The following is a 21,713-nucleotide window of genomic DNA, read 5'->3' as shown; positions in this document are numbered from 1 at the left end:
CACCTTGGCCACTCCCACTCCAGGGAACATCTGGACTCCTCCCACTCCCAGGAATACCTTTGTCCCTGTGAACATGAAGGAGAGGGAGGAGAAGAGACAGAGGAAGCAGGGACCACCTGCCTGTTTGAGTCGGACAATATCTGTGCTCCGCCTACTCTGTAGACCACACCCTGCTTCCATTACAGGCTCCTCCCACCAGCTCCAACCTCTGAGGAAGAGAAGGGGGACATGGGGAGAGAGAGAGGAGGGAGAAATTGAAATAGAGAATGAAAGAGAGAGTGTGTGTGTGAAAGAGAAAGTCTCTGGGTGAGGGAGGGAGAGAGAGAGAGAGAGAGAGAGAGAAAGCCACGCAAGGATGGACAGAAAACATCGACACAAACCAGAAATGACTGTTGATTGACTAGTTTAGGTGGCTGTTAAACCTCCAGTTTATTTTACTGTTGTCCTTTCAGCAGATGCTGCTTCCCCCTGATCTGACCCTGGTCTATTTGAAATTATTATGACCAAGCCCTTACCCACGTATTTATAGTGACGTGGCCGTGGGTCTCATAGATGAGGCCCTGACCCTAGATCAGTCCTGCTACCATGCGAGAGACGCTGGATGAATATGTCTAATAAAACATGTAAGAGGATTTTATGTTAATAGGTTTGTTCTGTAAAAGGGTTGTACCGTGACGCTGCAACTCCTCATGTCCTGACACCGATTTGAATCCCCGAGCTGACGAGGTAAAAATCTGCCGTTCTGCCCGCTGAGCAAGGCAGTTTAACCCACTGTTGATTAAGGCAGCCCCCCCCCCCCCCCCCCCCCCCCACGCACCTCTCTGATTTAGAGGGGTTGGCTTAAATGCGGAAGACACATTTCAGTTGAATACATTCAGTTGTACAACTGACTAGGTATCCACCCCTTTCCCTCCCACCCCACACTGATGATGATGTGCTGTGAAACGCTGTGAGGTGATTCGTTGTTTTTTTAATCCGCATCTGAAATGGCACCCTATTCCCAATCGAAGGATAGATCCCTATGAGCCCTGGTCAAAAGTAGTGCACCATATAGGGAATAGGGGTGCCATTTCAGATATAGCCTAATGTGGGGGATTTTACTAACAAAGTTTATTTGAGTGTTTGCGGATACAGTTAGTGTTAACTTGATTTTATGCAAACAGATCAGACCAGGACGGACGGACGGACGGACGGACAGACAGAGCTAGGGTTGGTCTGCTGTCGAAATGGCACCCTATTCACATGATGTGGGACAAAGTGCCTTTTGGGACAAAATCTTGACCATCCCTGGCTTAGAACATCTCTCTTGGAGTTGCATGTTTCTGCTTCACACTCACTGTGTATCCAGGCGTTTAAACACCTCAACACACACAGTCGCTATTGAACTGCAGTACTTTTGCTGTCGACAAACAGGAATCACAGGGAACACCACCCACACCCAAACAGTAAACACAGGAATCACCACCCAGACCCAAACAGGAAACACAGGAAACACCACCCAGACCCAAACAGGAATCACCACCCAGACCCAAACAGGAAACGCAGGAAACACCACCCAGAACCAAACAGGAAACACAGGAATCACCACCCAGACCCAAACAGGAAACACAGGAATCACCACCCAGACCCTCTCATTTGATCATAGAGCAGCTCAGTTCGACAAAACCCTTCTAAATGATTAGAATATATTACCTGAAAAAAACCCAGAAAGATTCCTGAGAGTGAAATCCCATGTGAGGATGACCTCAGTAGAGACAGACAGCCATGGGACTGGACATGGTCAAATGCATTGTGATGCTAAGGGCCTTAACACAGCCGTGGTATAATGTGTTTAAATGGGCCTTAACACAGGTGTGGTATAATGTGTTATACGGGCCTTAACACAGCCGTGGGATAATGTGTAATAAGGGCCTTAACACAGGTGTGGTGTAATGTGTTATATGGGCCTTAACACAGGCGTGTGATAATGTGTTATATGGGCCTCAACACAGCCGTGGTATAATGTGTTATATGGGCCTCAACACAGCCGTGGTATAATGTGTTATAAGGGCCTTAACACAGCCGTGGTATAATGTGTAATAAGGGCCTTAACACAGCCGTGGTATAATGTGTTTAAATGGGCCGTGGTATAATGTGTTATACGGGCCTTAACACAGCCGTGGGATAATGTGTAATAAGGGCCTTAACACAGGTGTGGTGTAATGTGTTATATGGGCCTTAACACAGGCGTGTGATAATGTGTTATATGGGCCTCAACACAGCCGTGGTATAATGTGTTATATGGGCCTCAACACAGCCGTGGTATAATGTGTTATAAGGGCCTTAACACAGCCGTGGTATAATGTGTAATAAGGGCCTTAACACAGCCGTGGTATAATGTGTTATATAGGCCTTAACACAGCCGTGGTATAATGTGTTATATGGGCCTTAACACAGGTGTGGTATAATGTGTTATATGGGCCTTAACACAGCCGTGGTATAATGTGTTATAAGGGCCTTAACACAGCCGTGGTATAATGTGTAATAAGGGCCTTAACACAGCCGTGGTATAATGTGTTATAAGGGCCTTAACACAGCCATGGTATAATGTGTAATAAGGGCCTCAACACAGCCGTGGTATAATGTGTAATAAGGGCCTTAACACAGCCGTGGTATAATGTGTTATAAGGGCCTTAACACAGCCGTGGTATAATGTGTAATAAGGGCCTTAACACAGCCGTGGTATAATGTGTTATAAGGGCCTTAACACAGCCGTGGTATAACGTGGTAAATTATTGTGAATTTGAAGAGGAAAAAAACATGAATAAAGGTTTCACCATGAAGGACAAAACTGAATGTCGGGACTATTTGTATTTTATCAGTCACCTAATCTCATCCAGGCTAGTCCTAGATTGTGTCCCAAATTGCCCTCTGGGTCCCGGTCTAACGTAGTGCACTATAGAGAATAGGGTGCCATTTGGGACACAACCTTATACCCTTCCAACTCCAGTCTGGACTTCCAAGCCAGTTCCACTGCATTTCATCATTGTTCCCCTCTAATCAGGGACTGATTTAGACCTGGGACACCAGGTGGGTGATTACCCTATAATTAGGTTCTGATTTAGACCTGGGTCACCAGGTGGGTGAATCCCCTCTAATCAGGGTCTGATTTAGACCTGGGTCACCAGGTGGGTGATTCCCCTCTAATCAGGGACTGATTTAGACCTGCGACACCAGGTGGGTGATTCCCCCTCTAATCAGGGAATGATTTAAACCTGGGACACCAGGTGGGTGATTCCCCCTCTGATCAGGGACTGATTTAGACCTGGGACACCAGGTGGCTGATTCCCCATCTAATCAGGGACTGATTTAGACCTGGGACACCAGGTGGGTGATTCCCCTCTAATCAGGGACTGATTTAGACCTGGGACACCAGGTGGGTGATTCCCCTCTAATCAGGGTCTGATTTAGACCTGGGACAGCAAGTGGGTGATTCCCCCTCTAATCAGGACTGATTTAAACCTGGGACACCAGGTGAGTGATTCCCCTCTAATCAGGGACTGATTTAGACTTGGGACACCAGGTGGGTGATTCCCCCTCTAATCAGGGACTGATTTAGACCTGGGACACCAGGTGGGTGATTCCCCCTCTAATCAGGGACTGATTTAGACCTGGGACACCAGGTGGGTGCAATTAATTAGTGAGGTAGAACACAAAACCTGGTAAGGTGGAGTTGAGTATCCCTGCTCTATACTATAAATATAGCATGAAACATTTGACTTCTATAACATATGTATTAAAACATATTTGTTTACCTAAAGACTAGAACATCGTTATTTAGTTACATTGTGGCCTACATTATTTCCACTGGTCTGAGCAAAGTGTAGTAGGGTTGCACGCCCTGGCCTTAGAGCTTTTTATGTCTCTTTTTTGGTTTGGTCAGGGTGTGATTTGGGGTGGGCATTCTATGTTATTTTTTCTATGTTTTTGTATTTCTTTGTTTTGGCCCGGGTATGGTTCTCAATCGGGGACAGCTGTCTATCGTTGTCTCTGATTGGGAACCATACTTAGGTAGCTTTTCCCCACAGGGGTTTTGTGGGTAGTTATTTTCTGTTTTGTGTTTCTGCACCTGACAGGACTGTTTCGGTTTTCGTTCATTCTCTTTGTTAATGTTGTTATTTAGTGTTAATGTTGTTATTTAGTGTTAATGCTGTTATTTAGTGTTTAGTTGAAATATAAGTATGAACACTTTTCCACTCTGCACCTTGGTCCTCTCCTTTCATCAGCCGTGACATAGGGACAGGAACAGGAGACACAGATAAGAGGGTACAGGGATCTCCTGTAATGACTGCTCATATTCAACAGAGGGCGCTGTGGCACTGATACTGATCCAGTCACTTCAGAATAGCGGTAGAGTTTGGCAAATTCTATTATCTGCATCCAAGGACAGAATTTGATTTGGATCGAACAATTATTTAATACGTTATTCTAAATGGCTGACTTATTCTAAGTCTTGTCATTAAATATAATTTGATACAGGGTATAGTTTTGATCATAAAGAGACCATGCAATTAGCATTCTATTATATAGTTGATGTGTACGTTGATAGATTGGGTTAATTAATTAGTCAATATGCCTACTAGGTTAAATAAATAATTATGTTTGGGTTCGGTAGGTTATGTAGCCTAGTAATAATTGCAAGAGGTGGCAGTGCTTGTATGGGTAACATAGACAAATGAAAGGGGACACAGGTTACAGGGACACGGTTACAGGGACACGGTTACAGGACACGGTTACAGAGACACAGTTACAGGGACACGGTTACAGGACACGGTTACAGGACACGGTTACAGGGAAACGGTTACAGGGAAACGGTTACAGGGACACGGTTACAGGGACACGGTTACAGGACACGGTTACAGGGAAACGGTTACAGGGAAACGGTTACAGGGACACGGTTACAGGACACGGTTACAAGGACACGGTTACAGGGACACGGTTACGGGACACGGTTACAGGACACGGTTACAGGGTTACAGGGAAACTGTTACAGGGACACGGTTACAGGACACGGTTACAGGGACACGGTTACAGGACACGGTTACAGGGACACGGTTACAGGACATGGTTACAGGGACACGGTTACAGGGAAACGGTTACAGGGAAACGGTTACAGGGACACGGTTACAGGGACAAGGTTACGGGACACGGTTACAGGGACACGGTTACAGGGACACGGTTACAGGGACACGGTTACAGGACACGGTTACAGGACACGGTTACAGGGACACGGTTACAGGGACACGGTTACAGGGACACGGTTACAGGACACGGTTACAGGGACACGGTTACAGGGACACGGTTACAGGACATGGTTGCAGGACACGTTCCCTGACTCAGACCTTTACATGCAAACTGTCATGTTGTTGCAAGTTGGTCACTTGATTGACCAGGTTTCTGGTCAAGGGATGATTGTTTCAAATGTTTGTTTTGCTGTTTGTGACTCTGATTTTAAGATTTTAGGCCCTCTAGTTGTTATTTTCTTCATGTTTTAAGTAATCCTAGCTACATAGTCCGGCTATGCACTAGTTTTTATAATTTCACAATATTCTATCAGATTTAAAGTTGTAGCTTCGGCTATAGGCGATCTACTCTTGTTCCATTCAAAATGTACCGCTGCGCTTTAAACACGTCACTCTTTGCTTCAAGCCACACCCCACCAAACGGAGCAAAAGTTCAAGCCACACCCCACCAAACGGAGCAAAAGTTCAAGCCACACCCCACCAAACGGAGCAAACGTACCACAAAGTCTATTCAAGAACATACATGAGAGCTTGGGGGAAACGTGTCGTTCAGTACAAACCGTTCCGCACCGTAGCAAACGTTCAAGCGAATTGAACGCTCATCGAATCTACCCGCCGAGCCGAGCCGAGCCGAGCCGAGCCGAGCCGAGCCGAGCTGCCTTGCTTTTATTCATCCACAATGGTTTGTCGTTGTCCATCGAATTCCATACATAAGCTATGTCCATCAACATGGCCATAATTTAAATGATTTTAAAAAACAAACTAGCTAGATCAGGTACTGGGTAAAGCTAATGGGGGTGGGGCCACACAATATCTGAACTCCTCATGAGGGGCGCAGAAAGCGCTGACATGGGCTCATTGAGTATTATCTAACATGGGCTCATTGAGTATTATCTAACATGGGCTCATTCAGTATTATCTAACATGGGCTCATTGAATATTATCTGACATGGGCTCATTCAGTATTATCTAACATGGGCTCATTGAGTATTATCTGACATGGGCTCATTGAGTATTATCTGACATGGGCTCATTCAGTATTATCTGACATGGGCTCATTGAGTATTATCTGACATGGGCTCATTCAGTATTATCTGACATGGGCTCATTCAGTATTATCTGACATGGGCTCATTCAGTATTATCTGACATGGGCTCATTCAGTATTATCTGACATGGGCTCATTCAGTATTATCTGACATGGGCTCATTCAGTATTATCTGACATGGGCTCATTCAGTATTATCTGACATGGGCTCATTCAGTATTATCTGACATGGGCTCATTCAGTATTATCTAACATGGGCTCATTGAGTATTATCTGACATGGGCTCATTCAGTATTATCTGACATGGGCTCATTCAGTATTATCTGACATGGGCTCATTCAGTATTATCTAACATAGGCTCATTGAGTATTATCTAACATGGGCTCATTGAGTATTATCTGACATGGGCTCATTCAGTATTATCTAACATGGGCTCATTGAGTATTATCTGACATGGGCTCATTGAGTATTATCTGACATGGGCTCATTGAGTATTATCTGACATGGGCTCATTCAGTATTATCTGACATGGGCTCATTCAGTATTATCTGACATGGGCTCATTGAGTATTATCTGACATGGGCTCATTGAGTATTATCTAACATGGGCTCATTGATTGACTATCAGTCACGGACATACAGTAGTGGAAAAAGTACTCTGTTTTCATACTTGAGTAAAAGTCAAGATCCCTTAATAGAAAATAACTCAAGTAAAAGTCAAAGATTCCCAGTAAAATACTAGTTGAGTAAAAGTCTAAAAGTATTTGGTTTTAAATATACTTAAGTAGCAAAAGTAAAAGTATAAATCATTTCAAATTCTTTATATTAAGGACACCAGACGCACTATTTTCTTGTTTTAATTTGTATTTATTTAGGGATAGCCAGACACACGCTCCAACGCTCAGACATAATTTACAAAAAAAAGCCTGAGTCCTCCAGATCAGAGGTAGAAGGGATGACCAGGGATTTTCTCTTGATAAGTGCATAAATTTGACTATTTTCCTGTCCTGCTAAGCCTTCAAAATGTAACTTGTACTTTTGGGTGTCAGGGGAAAATGTACGGAGTAAAAAAGTACATTATTTTATTTATGAATGTAGTGAAGTAAAAGTTGTAAAAATATATATAATAGTAAAGTACAGATACCTCCAAAAACTACTTAAGTAAGTACTTTAAAGTATTTTTTACTTATGTACTTTACACCACTTTTGACCTAACAAGAGAAACTGCTGAAGCACAATTACATTTTGAAATGGTCCCTCGTGTATTATTCTATTCTAGCAGTACTTTGAGACCTGGACTGATTTGATCCGGGGGGCTTTAAAACGCGCCGTGCAGTTACCCATCCCTGAGCTAGATGATGTACACGATGTATTTTGCGCATAGGTTTTACCCCGCCCGCATCCAATGTAACATCCCTCCAGAAATGGGTGTGGCACACATTTCATTCGTGACCGCCCCCTATGTTCCGCGGTTCCTCGGTTCAGCAGTAGCCTACCGAAAAACAACGTGGTTAAATAGAGGCTGCGTTGCCCATGCTTTCACCAGACCCTTGTTTCAGACAACGGGAGTTGGTCGGAACTAGGAAACACGGACATTTCTGACATGCTAAATGTTTGTAGTTATACACGTGCCGCGTTCAACGAATCAGCATTTCTGAGTTCTCTGAGTTTCCTAGTTCCGACTGGATGTGAACGCCGCACAAATCCTATACCCGGGCGGTTCATTCCGCGCATCACTCACTCGTAGTCGACTATTGTATGTAGGCTGGCTACTAGTCTACTGTTTATGTTTCGGAGCCAAAGCAAGCGCAGGCTAAAGTAGGCTATCCACTTACCGCTGTCAGAGTTTATTTTACGTCTGCTACGCTGGGTTAGGCTACTGTCAGAGACACACCTAAAGCATGGATGCTCTGAAATCAGCTGGAAGAGCGATTATCAAGAGTCCCGGAGTTCCGCGGCACACATGGGGCACCTCCAAGCACGACAGTAAGTGTTGTATTCATGTCTACGGGATGTAGTTATATCGTTGCGCAGAAATGGTAACACGACAGCGCAATGCAACGAGACTATAGGGAAAGGAAAGCGCTGACAATAGGCGATTTATGTAGCTGCCGTTCAATTCTCACCTCTCTTGTTGGTATAGGAAGTGAAGAACAGTTCGATTATGAGGTGTGATGGAAAATAATTGGTTGGTGAATTGCAATAGTATAACGTTTTTAATTCTACATTATCAATTCAACACCTATTGCTTTTTTTTCTTTTTTCTGCCCGAGTGCACCAGGGAACTTGGCCACATTCCACATGTCCTAATGGTGTCCCAATGACTTGGGTTACCTAATTCCACCGTTCCCATAGCGAAAGCCCCATTGTCGGCTCATGTGTGATGAATCCGTTGTTGAAGCATGTAAGCAACCGTAAGAGAGTATTCATACCCCTCGACTTACTTTCACATTTTGTTGTGTTTACAACCCAAATTCAAATTAAATAGATGTTGTTTTTTTCTCTCTCACCGATTTACACACAATACCCCATTAATGACAAAGTGAAAACATGTTTTTTAGACATTTTTTGCTAATTTAAAAAATATATAATAAATAAATATCTAATTTACATAAGTATTCACATCCCTGAGTCAATACTCTTTAGAAGCATCTTTGGCAGCAATTACAGGGGTGAGTGTTTCTGGGTAAGTCTCTAAGAGCTGTGAGTGTTTCTGGGTAAGTCTCTAAGAGCTGTGAGTCTTTCTGGGGAAATCTCTAAGAGCTGTGAGTCTTTCTGGGTAAGTCTCTAAGAGCTGTGAGTGTTTCTGGGGAAATCTCTAAGAGCTGTGAGTGTTTCTGGGTAAGTCTCTAAGAGCTGTGAGTCTTTCTGGGTAAGTCTCTAAGAGCTGTGAGTGTTTCTGGGGAAATCTCTAAGAGCTGTGAGTGTTTCTGGGTAAGTCTCTAAGAGCTGTGAGTCTTTCTGGGTAAGTCTCTAAGAGCTGTGAGTGTTTCTGGGTAAGTCTCTAAGAGCTGTGAGTCTTTCTGGGGAAATGTCTAAGAGCTGTGAGTCTTTCTGGGTAAGTCTCTAAGAGCTGTGGGTGTTTCTGGATAAGTCTCTAAGACTTTCAACACTTGGATTGTGCAACAATGATTATTTTCTAAATTCTTCTTTGCTCTGTCAAATTGATGCCTGTATCTATTATTGCACATAGTGAGTCCATGCAACTTATTATGTGACTTGTTAAACACATTTTTACTCGTGAATTTATTTAGGCTTGCCATAACCAAAGGGGTCGAATACTTATTGTCTGAAGACATTTCAGCTTGTCATTTTTTATTAATTTCTGAACATTTGAAAAAACATAATTCCACTTTGACATTGGGGTGTGTGTAGGCCAGTGACACAACATCATTTTAAATTCTTGCTTTTACACAACAAAATGTGGAAAAAGTGAAGAGAAATTCCTTCTGGAACATGTGATCTTTCATGTGCTGTTATAACAAATGTGTATTCCATCCATAAATACGAATACCTTTGTTAAATTACGAGCCAAGTTAGTTTAGCCACGGAAAAATACAGGAACCTTTCCACTAGCCATGATTGGCTGAGATAATGAGCGGGCTGGATATGCCGGAAGATGAGTTTGGATTGGTCTGGCGTGTAGCATGATTCTGTCTATAACGTGAGTTGCTCAGTATGTGTTGAGAGTCCTTTCTACCGCACCGTTTTTGAAAGATATGTAGTTAGCCATCGAGAAATACAAAGGTTTTGCTACTTTTCTCAACAACATAGAGCATCAATCGACAAATCAGTTGGGAAAAGTGATGGGCTACTTTCTGCACATGTCACGGTCAGTGTGAACCGGAGGGACTTGACACAACGCCGGCACAAACAAGATGTAGCTACAAACAAAACAGAGTTAATGTCACACCCTGACCATGTTTTGCTTTGTATGTTTCTATGTTTTGGTTGGTCAGGGTGTGAGCTGAGTGGGCATTCTATGTTACATGTCTAGTTTGTCTAGTTCTATGTTTGGCCTGATATGGTTCTCAATCAGAGGCAGGTGTTCATCATTGTCTCTGATTGGGAACCATATTTAGGTAGCCTGTTTGGTGTTGGGTTTTGTGGGTGATTGTCCTTGTTCCTGTCTCTGTGTTACTTTGCACCAGTATTAGGCTGTTTCGGTTTTCGTGTTACGTTTATTGTTTTTGTATTTGTATTTGAGTCGTGTTTACCTTGTTTTATTAAACATGGATCGCAATAGCCTCGCCGCATTTTGGTCTGACTCTCTTTCACATACAGAAAACCGTGACAGTTAAATGGTTCCAGTCTGCCATGAAGCTATCATCCATGTATATGGATAAGAGTCTAGCTTACATTTTCAAATATTATAAGTTTCTAATTTTGTCAGAAAGTCATTTTCATTGCAAGTAAAAGTGTACTGTTAACTAGCTAGCGAACGTTAGCTTGCTGGGTCGCTAGCTTACGTTTTGTGTATGATCTGTGTAGTAATATTATTTGTATCTCAGAGCCATTTGCATTGCTAGTTATAGCCTAATGTTATTTATCTAGCTAACATTGAACCTAGTTGGTTAGCTTTAGCTACCTGCAGATTTATTCTACAGCATTTCATGCATGGTGGCTAGCTATGACAATATGGTTGTACTGTAGCTATGGTTTGGGATTATGGTTCATTGTTTAGCTAGCTAGCTACATGTCTAAACAAAAGACTCAGATGATGACATGACCCATCAAGTTAGCCAGATGTATCTCGGGGTGATTATGGCCATCTGTTGTATTTCATGAACCTGTGTACATGTCTAGACAATAGTGACCCATCCACTTAGCAAGATGTGGCTGCAGGGTGGTTGTAGCATTTCCTTCACACGACCCATCAATTTAAGTGTGTCTGGATAAACATCATCTGAAGATAACGTTAGCCATAAATATTTAATATCTTTAAAAAAAAAAACGAAATAACAAGGATTATCTACATATACTGAGCGGCTCATGTTATAGACAGAAGATGAGGTAGTCATTTAATCATCATGTTTAACACTATTATTGAGTCCATGCAAATTATGTGACTAGTTAAGCACTGTTTTTACTCCTGAACTTATTTAGGCTTGCTATAAAAAAAAGCAATTGAATACTTATTGACTCAAGACATGTCAGCTTTTAATTTTTAATACATTTGTAAAAATAGTAATAAATAAAAAGTCTAAACATAATTCCACTTTGACATTATGGGGTATTGTGTGTGTGTGTGTGTGTGTGTGTGTGTGTGTGTGTGTGTGTGTGCGCCAGTGACACAAATTTAGGATGTAACACAATAAAATGTGAAACAATTCAAGGGGTGTGAATACTTTCTGAAGGTCCTGTACAGATTACAGCTTTTAAATTTTTTATAGATTTATTTCACCTTTTATTTAACCAGGTATTTATATATATATAACCCTTTATTTAACCAGGTCGGCCAGTTCAGAACAAGTTCTCATTTTACAACTGCGACCTGGCCAAGATGAAGCAAAGCAGTGTGACAAAAACAACACAGAGTTACACATGAACAAACGCACAGTCAATAACACAAAATAAAATAAAAATAGAAAAATATATGTACAGTGTGTGCAAATGTAGAAGAGTAGGGAGGTAGGTAATAAATAGGCCCTAGAGGTGAAAATAATTACAATTTAGCATTAATACTGGAGTGATAGATATGCAGATGATGATGTGCAAGTAGAGATACTGGGGTGCAAAAGAGCAAGAGGGTAAATAATAATATGGGGATGAGGTAGTTGGATGTATTATTTACAGATTGGCTATGTACAGGTACAGTGATCGGTAAGCTGCTCAGACAGCTGATGCTTAAAGTTAGAGAGGGAGATATAAGACTCCAGTTTTAGAGAATATTGCAATTCGTTCCAGTCATTGGCAGCAGAGCTTTGAGTCATCTTGGATATGTCTGTATCATCTTTGTACATCTGGATTTGTGTATTTGCTCCCATTCTTCCTTGCAGATTTTCTCAAGCTCTGTTATGTTAGATGGGGAACAGCAGTAAACAGAATATAACAAATATTGTACAATCCAGGTGTGCAAAGCTCCTAGAGACGTACCCAGAAAGAATGGCAGGTGTAATCGCTGCCAAATGGGATTCTAACATGTACTTATTGACTCAGGGGTGTGAATACTTATGTAAATGAGATATTTCTGTATAAAAAAAAAAATGTTCTAGAATGTTTTCACTTTGTCATTATGGGGTATTGTGATGTCATTATGGGGTATTGTGATGTCATTATGGGGTATTGTGATGTCATTATGGGGTATTGTGATGTCATTATGGGGTATTGTGTGTAGATGGATGAGAGAAAAACATTGAATCCGTTTTAATTTCAGGCTGTAACACAACAAAATGTGTAATAAGTCGAGGGGTAAACACACTGTATAACCTATAGGTAGGCATAAAGTGACTAGGCAACAGGATAGATAAACAGTAGCAGCAGCGTATGTGATGAGTCATATAGTCATGTATGTAATAGTGGGAGTCGTGGCAAAAAACGTATTCAAAAGCAGCTGTGAAGAGTCAGTGAAAATAGTCTCTAATGTGCACAATCAGATAGGGCTGCGGTGGACGGCTTCTCCGTTTCTTTTTTCTCATTCTGACGTGGCTTTTTTTCCTCCGTGTTGGCTATTCTTCTCCGGTCTGCTGACACAATCATGTCCTCAAACTCAGAGGAGCGCCAGGGTGAGGAGGTTACTAAAAAAAGATGCACAACGTTGGCCATCGGGGTCCACTGGGTCTGTCTCCACATCAGACAGCATGTCTTCAGTTTGCCCCTGGAAATCACTGCTCCTCTTCAGCAGAGAGGTATTTTCACTCACTGGTCAGTGCCTGTGAAAATACAGGAAAGGTATCACATTACCAGTTTATGCTTCAAAACCAACTTTTATAAAAATAGGTTATATTTGATAAAAACAAAATAATAATCCATGACAGTACAGTAAGGCATTGTTTGCAGACTAGATGAATGCAGTTCAATGCATGATTAATATAATTCACCAATACATTTCTTGTTAGTCCAAAAAAACCATTTGCTATCAGGTTGTAAATCACTGCTGGCCTGGTACTTTGTTGGCTGCCTCCATTCAGGATGCAACTGTTTCAGTTTCAACGACTCAATATTCTGGACAAAAAAACGGACGAATGTAACTAAGGCTGGGAATGTCAATACAATCATCCTAGCAATGGTCACAAGTCAGTCATAACATGGATAATAGACTAGTGTACATGTGTCAAACTCAAGGCCCGAATAGCAAAAAAAAGTGGAGTGGGAGGCCACGTTGCACAACTGAATAGGACTCAGAAATGAGTATAAATGGCCGTGTCTAGACTTGACAGTTCCAGCAGATTTAGTATTCTGATCAGAGAGTTCTTATCATGGAATTATGAATGTGTCATGCATCTGCACCTACATTTACATGTGTCTACCGTGTCCACAGTGTGTCCAGAGTCCCTTTTTCCCCACACCATATTCAAATGCCACTATGCATTCTACAAATGGTGGAATAGGCAAAATATGATAACACAACAACGACTGATGGCAGTAGCTAACTACTGTACTGTAGCTAACTAGCCATCTAACCTCTGTAGCTAGCCAGCAAGCAATGCTAAAGGGATTGCAAATGGGTTAGTATAACTATTTCTTTCTTTAAATATTAGCTAGCTGGGTAGCATTTATGAGGCCAGCAAACACGTCCTCACAAGCCAGAAACGTATTTCCTCCAATAGAAAGAGGAGTGGGAGCACAATTGAGCAAGAGGACAAGTACATTAAAGTGTCTAGTTTGAGAAACAGACGCCTCACAAGTCCTCAACTGGCAGCTTCATTAAAAAGTACCCGCAAAACACCAGTCTCAATGTCAACAGTGAAGAGGCAAAGCCGGGATGCTGGCCTTCTAGGCAGAGTTACAAAAAAAAGGCTGGCCAATAAAAATAAAAGATTAAGACACTGGACTGAGTTGCACGTTTTTCTGTAAAAACAAATATGTCTGAAAAATATATATATATATATATATATATGGCGTTGATTGAGTTTGACACCCCTGGGCTAGCGTATCTTTTTCTGTAGCTAGCTATTTATTTAGCAAGCTAAAAACACAGATCCTACAGTTAGCTTGCTAGCTAGCTATCTGCTGGGAGGATGTCACGTCATTGGTTGAGTTTGACACCCCTGGGCTAGCATATCTTTTTCTGTAGCTAGCTATTTATTTAGCAAGCTAAAAACACAGATCCTACAGTTAGCTTGCTAGCTAGCTATCTGCTGGGAGGATGTCACGTCATTGGTTGAGTTTGACACCCCTGGGCTAGCGTATCTATTTCTGTAGCTAGCTATTTATTTAGCAAGCTAAAAACACAGAGCCAACAGTTAGCTTCCTAGCTAGCTATCTGCTGGGAGGATGTCACGTCATTGGTTGATTTTGACACCCCTGGGCTAGCGTATCTATTTATGTAGCTAGCTATTTAGCTTGCCTACAGTTAGCCTACAGTTAGCTTGCTAGCTAGCTAGCTATCATCTGGGAGGATGTCACGTCATTGGTTGAGTAGGTGAGTGACCAACTTTTTCCCTTCATCGTTTTTCAGTGGCTACAGCTAGAGGCAGATGTCATTTGCTTAGCTAGCAAGAATGTGAATCGGTTTGCTAGCTAGGCAACTAGCTATGCTGAACTTGAACAGTTAGCATATCTCTTAGTTGTCAATCAAATTCCTTTGGTATCGATCAAATGGGCAGGCAAACATGGATTGGCAGGCAAGCTACAGAAGACGAGCAGGCTACTCCTTCCCCATCGTTTGTCAGTGCAATTTTTACGGTCAACTAGCTGAAAAAGTTTGAGTGGGTTTATCTAACGTTCCCTTGTTAGGTTTTAGCTTATCTCGCTCTGGTTAGCATTAGTTGTTGACTTTGTTTTTGTTGATGTGCATAGGCAACTGAGGGAGAGAGAGACGACCTTTCCGTGTTTGTTTGATTGATAGGACTGTGAAGTTCCCAAATGTAAGAGGACTCCCCTGGTATTTACATATTTGCTGAAATCCATTCATGTGGCTTTTTTTTTGGCGAATGCGTTCGAATGATCTAACATCGTGATGATGCTACTGCCTGTAAACACACGGTCAAGTTCAAAGTGGATGATGGCAGGCCCGTGTGGCAAATGGCTTATTTGCATATAGGCCTACTGTATTTGCATATAGGCAAATATGCCTTATTTGCATATAGGCCTCTGATTGGCTATGGCGCACCGGTCTGCATAGTCTCCGGTCCTGGACGAGACAGACGTTTTATTCACTGCAGTATATATTAATTGTCCAATCACACGGCCGTTTTCCCACTCGATATTGCTATATAATTTTTTACAAATGTCTTAGTTTAAGTCATTCCCAAACATTCTATGAATTCATGATAATGTGAAAATGCCCATATCTTAAAGTGCTCACTTGTAAAAAAAATAATAATAATAAAATAAAAAATAGTGTCATATTCTTCCTGGGGGTTTATATGAACAGATTTGAATAAGATTTCATGTCGTTTAAAACGCTGTCGGTTCCACTTTAATCTCAGCTGATTTACCAGCAGATAGTGACACTGGTGTTGTGTGGACTGTTCTTCGCAAGACGACAAAGGAAAACACACGAAATGAACCTTATGCATGGTATTCTCACCACTATTTCACCTCACACATTTTAAACAATACTAAGATGACTATCGTACAGCAACTTACCCTTTTGACTTTATTTTGTCTTAATTCAAAGTTGTAAACAAACAAAACAAAATGTATCCTCACTTCTCTTGCAGCATTTGTCCCATTTTTTCATGTCTCTGTGTGTCCAGTAAGCAGGAAGTTAAGAGGGCGTTTTAGGAGCCAATAACGTCCACCTTTTGGTCTGTTTAGAGAAACACTGGTGGTTGTACTATAGCCACACCTTGCCTAACAGATTTAGAGAAAAAGCCCAGCTTCCATGTCGTCACGACAGCCAAGTGAAGAAAGCACCAAATTAGCACTTTCTGTTGCCATTTTTCTGGTGGCTGTCATCTGTCGAGGTCACAGGTTACTGGCCGGGACAGATAGATCTTTATGACTGGCCCAGGCAGAGAGTACGGAGAGGACACAGCACGTGGTCAGAAGAGCAAGCTGTCACCTTGGATCGTGTCAGAGGAAATAGGAGTGAGGCGACCTCTAAATGTTCCAAAAGGTCAAACCTGACCAGCGACCATAAGGGACAAGGCTGCTCCTTGCTGTGTACAGTAGACACAGCCTTCAGCACAGCTCCAGGGGGAAGGTATAACAGGAACAGCCTTCAGCCCAGCTCCAGTGGGAAAGTATAACAGGAACAGCCTTCAGCGCAGCTCCAGAGGGAAGGTATATCAGGAACAACCTTCAGCACAGCTCCAGGGGGAAGGTACAACAGGAACAGCCTTCAGCCTTCAGCACAGCTCCAGAGGGAAGGTATAACAGGAACAGCCTTCAGCCCAGCTCCAGGTGGAAGGTATAACAGGAACAGCCTTCAGCCTTCAGCCCAGCTCAAGAGGGAAAGTATAACAGGAACAGCCTTCAGCGCAGCTCCAGAGGGAAGGTATAACAGGAACAGCCTTCAGCACAGCTCCAGGGGGAAGGTACAACAGGAACAGCCTTCAGCACCGCTCCAGGGGGAAGGTATAACAGGAACAGCCTTCAGCCCAGCTCCAGGTGGAAGGTATAACAGGAACAGCCTTCAGCCCAGCTCCAGGTGGAAGGTATAACAGGAACAGCCTTCAGCCTTCAGCACAGCTCCAGAGGGAAGGTATAACAGGAACAGCCTTCAGCCTTCAGCCCAGCTCCAGGGGGAAAATATAACTGGCATGTACAGTACAGTATATGTCTTTAGGTAAAGAGAAGGAACCGAGCTGATTGTCTTCAAAGATAATGAACCCAGCTGATTGTCTTCAAAGATAGTGAACCCAGCAGATTGTCTTCATAGATAATGAACCCAGCTGATTGTCTTCATAGAGAATGAACCCAGCTGATTGTCTTCATAGAGAATGAACCCAGCTGATTGTCTTCATAGAGAATGAACCCAGCTGATTGTCTTCATAGAGAATGAACCCAGCTGATTGTCTTCATAGATAATGAACCCAGCTGATTGTCTTCATAGAGAATGAACCCAGCTGATTGTCTTCATAGAGAATGAACCCAGCTGATTGTCTTCATAGAGAATGAACCCAGCTGATTGTCTTCATAGAGAATGAACCCAGCTGATTGTCTTCAAAGATAATGAACCCAGAAGATTGTCTTCAAAGAGAATGAACCCAGAAGATTGTCTTCAAAGATAATGAACCCAGCTGATTGTCTTCAAAGAGAATGAACCCAGCTGATTGTCTTCTAAGAGAATGAACCCAGAAGATTGTCTTCAAAGATAATGCACCCAGAAGATTGTCTTCAAAGATATTGAACCCAGCTGATTGTCTTCAAAGATAATGAACCCAGCTGATTGTCTTCAAAGATAATGAACCCAGCTGATTGTCTTCAAAGATAATGAACCCAGGAGATTGTCTTCTTGAATGTAGTCCCGTTTGAGCTCAGCAGCAGCAGCAGCAGCCGCTCCCCTCAACAAGCAATACAATACAGCTAGGAGAGGAAGCTAACTCACCAAGGTATGGAAGACACGGCAAACCTGGAGTGATCTGATCTGAAATAATAGTTGGACTCAGACATGATTAACTGTCATTAGATCAGAATAGAGGGAACTGGGGGTATAGGGAGTATTGAGCCTAAGGTACTATTAACTGTCATTAGATCAGAATAGAGGGAACTGGGGGTAGAGGGAGTATTGAGCCTAAGGTACTATTAACTGTCATTCGATCAGAATAGAGGGAACTGGGGGTAGAGGGAGTATTGAGCCTAAGGTACTATTAACTGTCATTAGATCAGAATAGAGGGAACTGGGGGTAGAGGGGAGTATTGAGCCTAAGGTACTATTAACTGTCATTAGATCAGAATAGAGGGAACTGGGGGTAGAGGGGAGTATTGAGCCTAAGGTACTATTAACTGTCATTAGATCAGAATAGAGGGAACTGGGGGTATGATGGTGATATCTTGTCGCTCTGAAGGTCGAGGAGAGAGAGGGTTATAATATGGTCCATGTACTGCCTGGTGGCAGAATGGTGTTGTTGCTCACATTGTCATTCTCCCAATTACCAAGTGGATTGGAAACACACACAGCTTAGTTTACCTCCACATACTGTGTACATTCTCACAAATAAAGCAAACACACACACACACACATTGCCTGCACAGGGATCTGGTCAAAGGGATCTGGTCAAAGGGATCTGGTCATAGGGATCTGGTCATAGGGATCTGGTCATAGGGATCTGGTCATAGGGATCTGGTCATAGGGATCTGGTCATAGGGATCTGGTCATAGGGATCTGGTCAAAGGGATCTGATCATAGGGATCTGATCTTAGGGATCTGATCTTAGGGATCTGGTCATAGGAGCTGGTCATAAGGAGCTGGTCATAGGGAGCTGGTCATAAGGAGCTGGTCATAAGGAGCTGGTCATAGGGAGCTGGTCATAGGGAGCTGGTCATAGGGAGCTGGTCATAGGGATCTGGTCATAGGGATCTGGTCGTAGGGAGCTGGTCATAGGGAGCTGGTCATAGGGAGCTGGTCATAGGGAGCTGGTCATAGGGAGCTGGTCATAGGGAGCTGGTCATAGGAGCTGGTCATAGGAGCTGGTCATAGGGAGCTGGTCATAGGGAGCTGGTCATAGGGAGCTGGTCATAGGGAGCTGGTCATAGGGAGCTGGTCATAGGGAGCTGGTCATAGGGAGCTGGTCATAGGGAGCTGGTCATAGGAGCTGGTCATAGGGAGCTGGTCATAGGGAGCTGGTCACAGGGATCTGGTTAACAGTAGTCCACCATAGTGAATAGGGTGCTATTAGGGACAGAGCATATTCCCATTCATCTTTGACAACCATTACAATCCAATATGTCTGCCAAGCTTCAGCGTATGAAATTGTTTAATGTTAAGAGGTCCTATCTGAGATCTGTACAGGGCATTTTTCATATTCAACATCAGCCAGACTACCCTCTGTAGTGCCTTGCGGTCAGAGGCTGAACAGTTGCCATAACAGGCAGTGATACAACCATTCAGGATGCTCTCGATGGTGCAGCTGTAAAACCTTTTGAGGATCTGAGGACCCATGACAAATCTTTTCAGTCTCATGAGGGGGAATAGGTTTTGTTGTGCCCTCTTCATGACTGTCTTGGTGTGTTTGGACCAAGGAACTTGAAGCTCTCAACCTGCTCCACTGCAGCCCCGTCGATGAGAATAAGGGCGTGCTCTGTCCTTCTTTTTCCTGTAGTCCACGATCATCTCCTTTGTCTTGAACACGCTGAGGGATTGGTTGTTGTCCTGGCACCACACGGCCAGGTCTCTGACCTCCTCCCTATAGGCTGTCTCGTCGTTGTCAGTGATCAGGACCTACCACCAGGTCTCTGACCTCCTCCCTATAGGCTGTCTCGTTGTTGGTGATCAAACCACTGTTGTGTCATCAGCAAACTTAATGATGGTGTTGGAGTCGTGCCTGGTCGTGCAGTCATGAGTGAACAGGGAGTACAGGAGGGGACTGAGCACGCACCCCTGAGGGGTCAACGTGTTAAGGATCAGCGTTGTTTCAACATTGTTTCTAATGAGTTTTATAGAATCATACATTGTTTCTAATGAGTTTTATGGAATGATAGAACAATACATTGTTTCTAATGAGTTTTATAGACTGATATGTTGGTTCTAATGAGTTTTATAGACTGATAGAACAATACATTGTTTCTAATGAGTTTTATAGACTGATATGTTGGTTCTAATGAGTTTTATAGACTGATAGAACAATACATTGTTTCTAATGAGTTTTATAGACTGATATGTTGGTTCTAATGAGTTTTATAGACTGATAGAACAATACATTGTTTCTAATGAGTTTTATAGACTGATATGTTGGTTCTAATGAGTTTTATAGACTGATAGAACAATACATTGTTTCTAATGAGTTTTATAGACTGATATGTTGGTTCTAATGAGTTTTATAGACTGATAGAACAATACATTGTTTCTAATGAGTTTTATAGACTGATATGTTGGTTCTAATGAGTTTTATAGACTGATAGAACGATACATTGTTTCCAATGAGTTTTATGGAATGATAGAACAATACATTGTTTCTAATGAGTTTTATAGACTGATATGTTGGTTCTAATGAGTGTTATAGACTGATAGAACGATACATTGTTTCCAATGAGTTTTATAGATTGATATGTTGGTTCTAATGAGTTTTATAGACTGATACATTGTTTCTAATGAGTTTTATAGATTGATATGTTGGTTCTAATGAGTTTTATAGATTGATATGTTGGTTCTAATGAGTTTTATAGACTGATAGAACGATACATTGTTTCCAATGAGTTTTATAGATTGATATGTTGGTTCTAATGAGTTTTATAGACTGATACATTGTTTCTAATGAGTTTTATAGACTGATAGAACGATACATTGTTTCTAATGAGTTTTATAGACTGATATGTTGGTTCTAATGAGTTTTATAGACTGATAGAACAATACATTGTTTCCAATGAGTTTTATAGATTGATATGTTGGTTCTAATGAGTTTTATAGACTGATACATTGTTTCTAATGAGTTTTATAGACTGATACATTGTTTCTAATGAGTTTTATAGATTGATATGTTGGTTCTAATGAGTTTTATAGACTGATAGAACGATACATTGTTTCTAATGAGTTTTATAGATTGATATGTTGGTTCTAATGAGTTTTATAGACTGATAGAACGATACATTGTTTCCAATGAGTTTTATAGATTGATATGTTGGTTCTAATGAGTTTTATAGACTGATAGAACGATACATTGTTTCCAATGAGTTTTATAGACTGATACATTGTTTCTAATGAGTTTTATAGACTGATACATTGTTTCTAATGAGTTTTATAGATTGATATGTTGGTTCTAATGAGTTTTATAGACTGATAGAACGATACATTGTTTCCAATGAGTTTTATAGATTGATATGTTGGTTCTAATGAGTTTTATAGACTGATACATTGTTTCTAATGAGTTTTATAGACTGATAGAACGATACATTGTTTCTAATGAGTTTTATAGACTGATATGTTGGTTCTAATGAGTTTTATAGACTGATAGAACAATACATTGTTTCCAATGAGTTTTATAGATTGATATGTTGGTTCTAATGAGTTTTATAGACTGATACATTGTTTCTAATGAGTTTTATAGACTGATACATTGTTTCTAATGAGTTTTATAGATTGATATGTTGGTTCTAATGAGTTTTATAGACTGATAGAA

At 41.7% G+C, this 21,713-nt stretch overlaps 1 protein-coding gene across 2 annotated transcripts in view; it reads left to right on the top strand.

Moving 5' to 3' along the window:
- The first annotated feature begins 7,509 nt into the window (after positions 1 to 7,509).
- Positions 7,510 to 21,713, top strand: part of LOC118965483 (low density lipoprotein receptor adapter protein 1-like) — a 109,541-nt gene continuing 95,337 nt past the window's right edge. For both annotated transcript variants that reach the window (XM_036984578.1, XM_036984577.1), the window contains exon 1: positions 7,510 to 8,313. In XM_036984578.1, the coding sequence (XP_036840473.1) occupies positions 8,229 to 8,313 (85 nt within the window). In that variant the 5' untranslated portion in view covers positions 7,510 to 8,228. The remainder of the gene's footprint in view (positions 8,314 to 21,713) is intronic.

Source organism: Oncorhynchus mykiss, chromosome 8 (assembly GCF_013265735.2).
Source record: "Oncorhynchus mykiss isolate Arlee chromosome 8, USDA_OmykA_1.1, whole genome shotgun sequence".
NCBI classification, from domain to species: Eukaryota; Metazoa; Chordata; class Actinopteri; order Salmoniformes; family Salmonidae; genus Oncorhynchus; species Oncorhynchus mykiss.
Note: the sequence above shows the minus strand (reverse complement) of the source record. Positions and strands in the feature narration are given on the sequence as shown.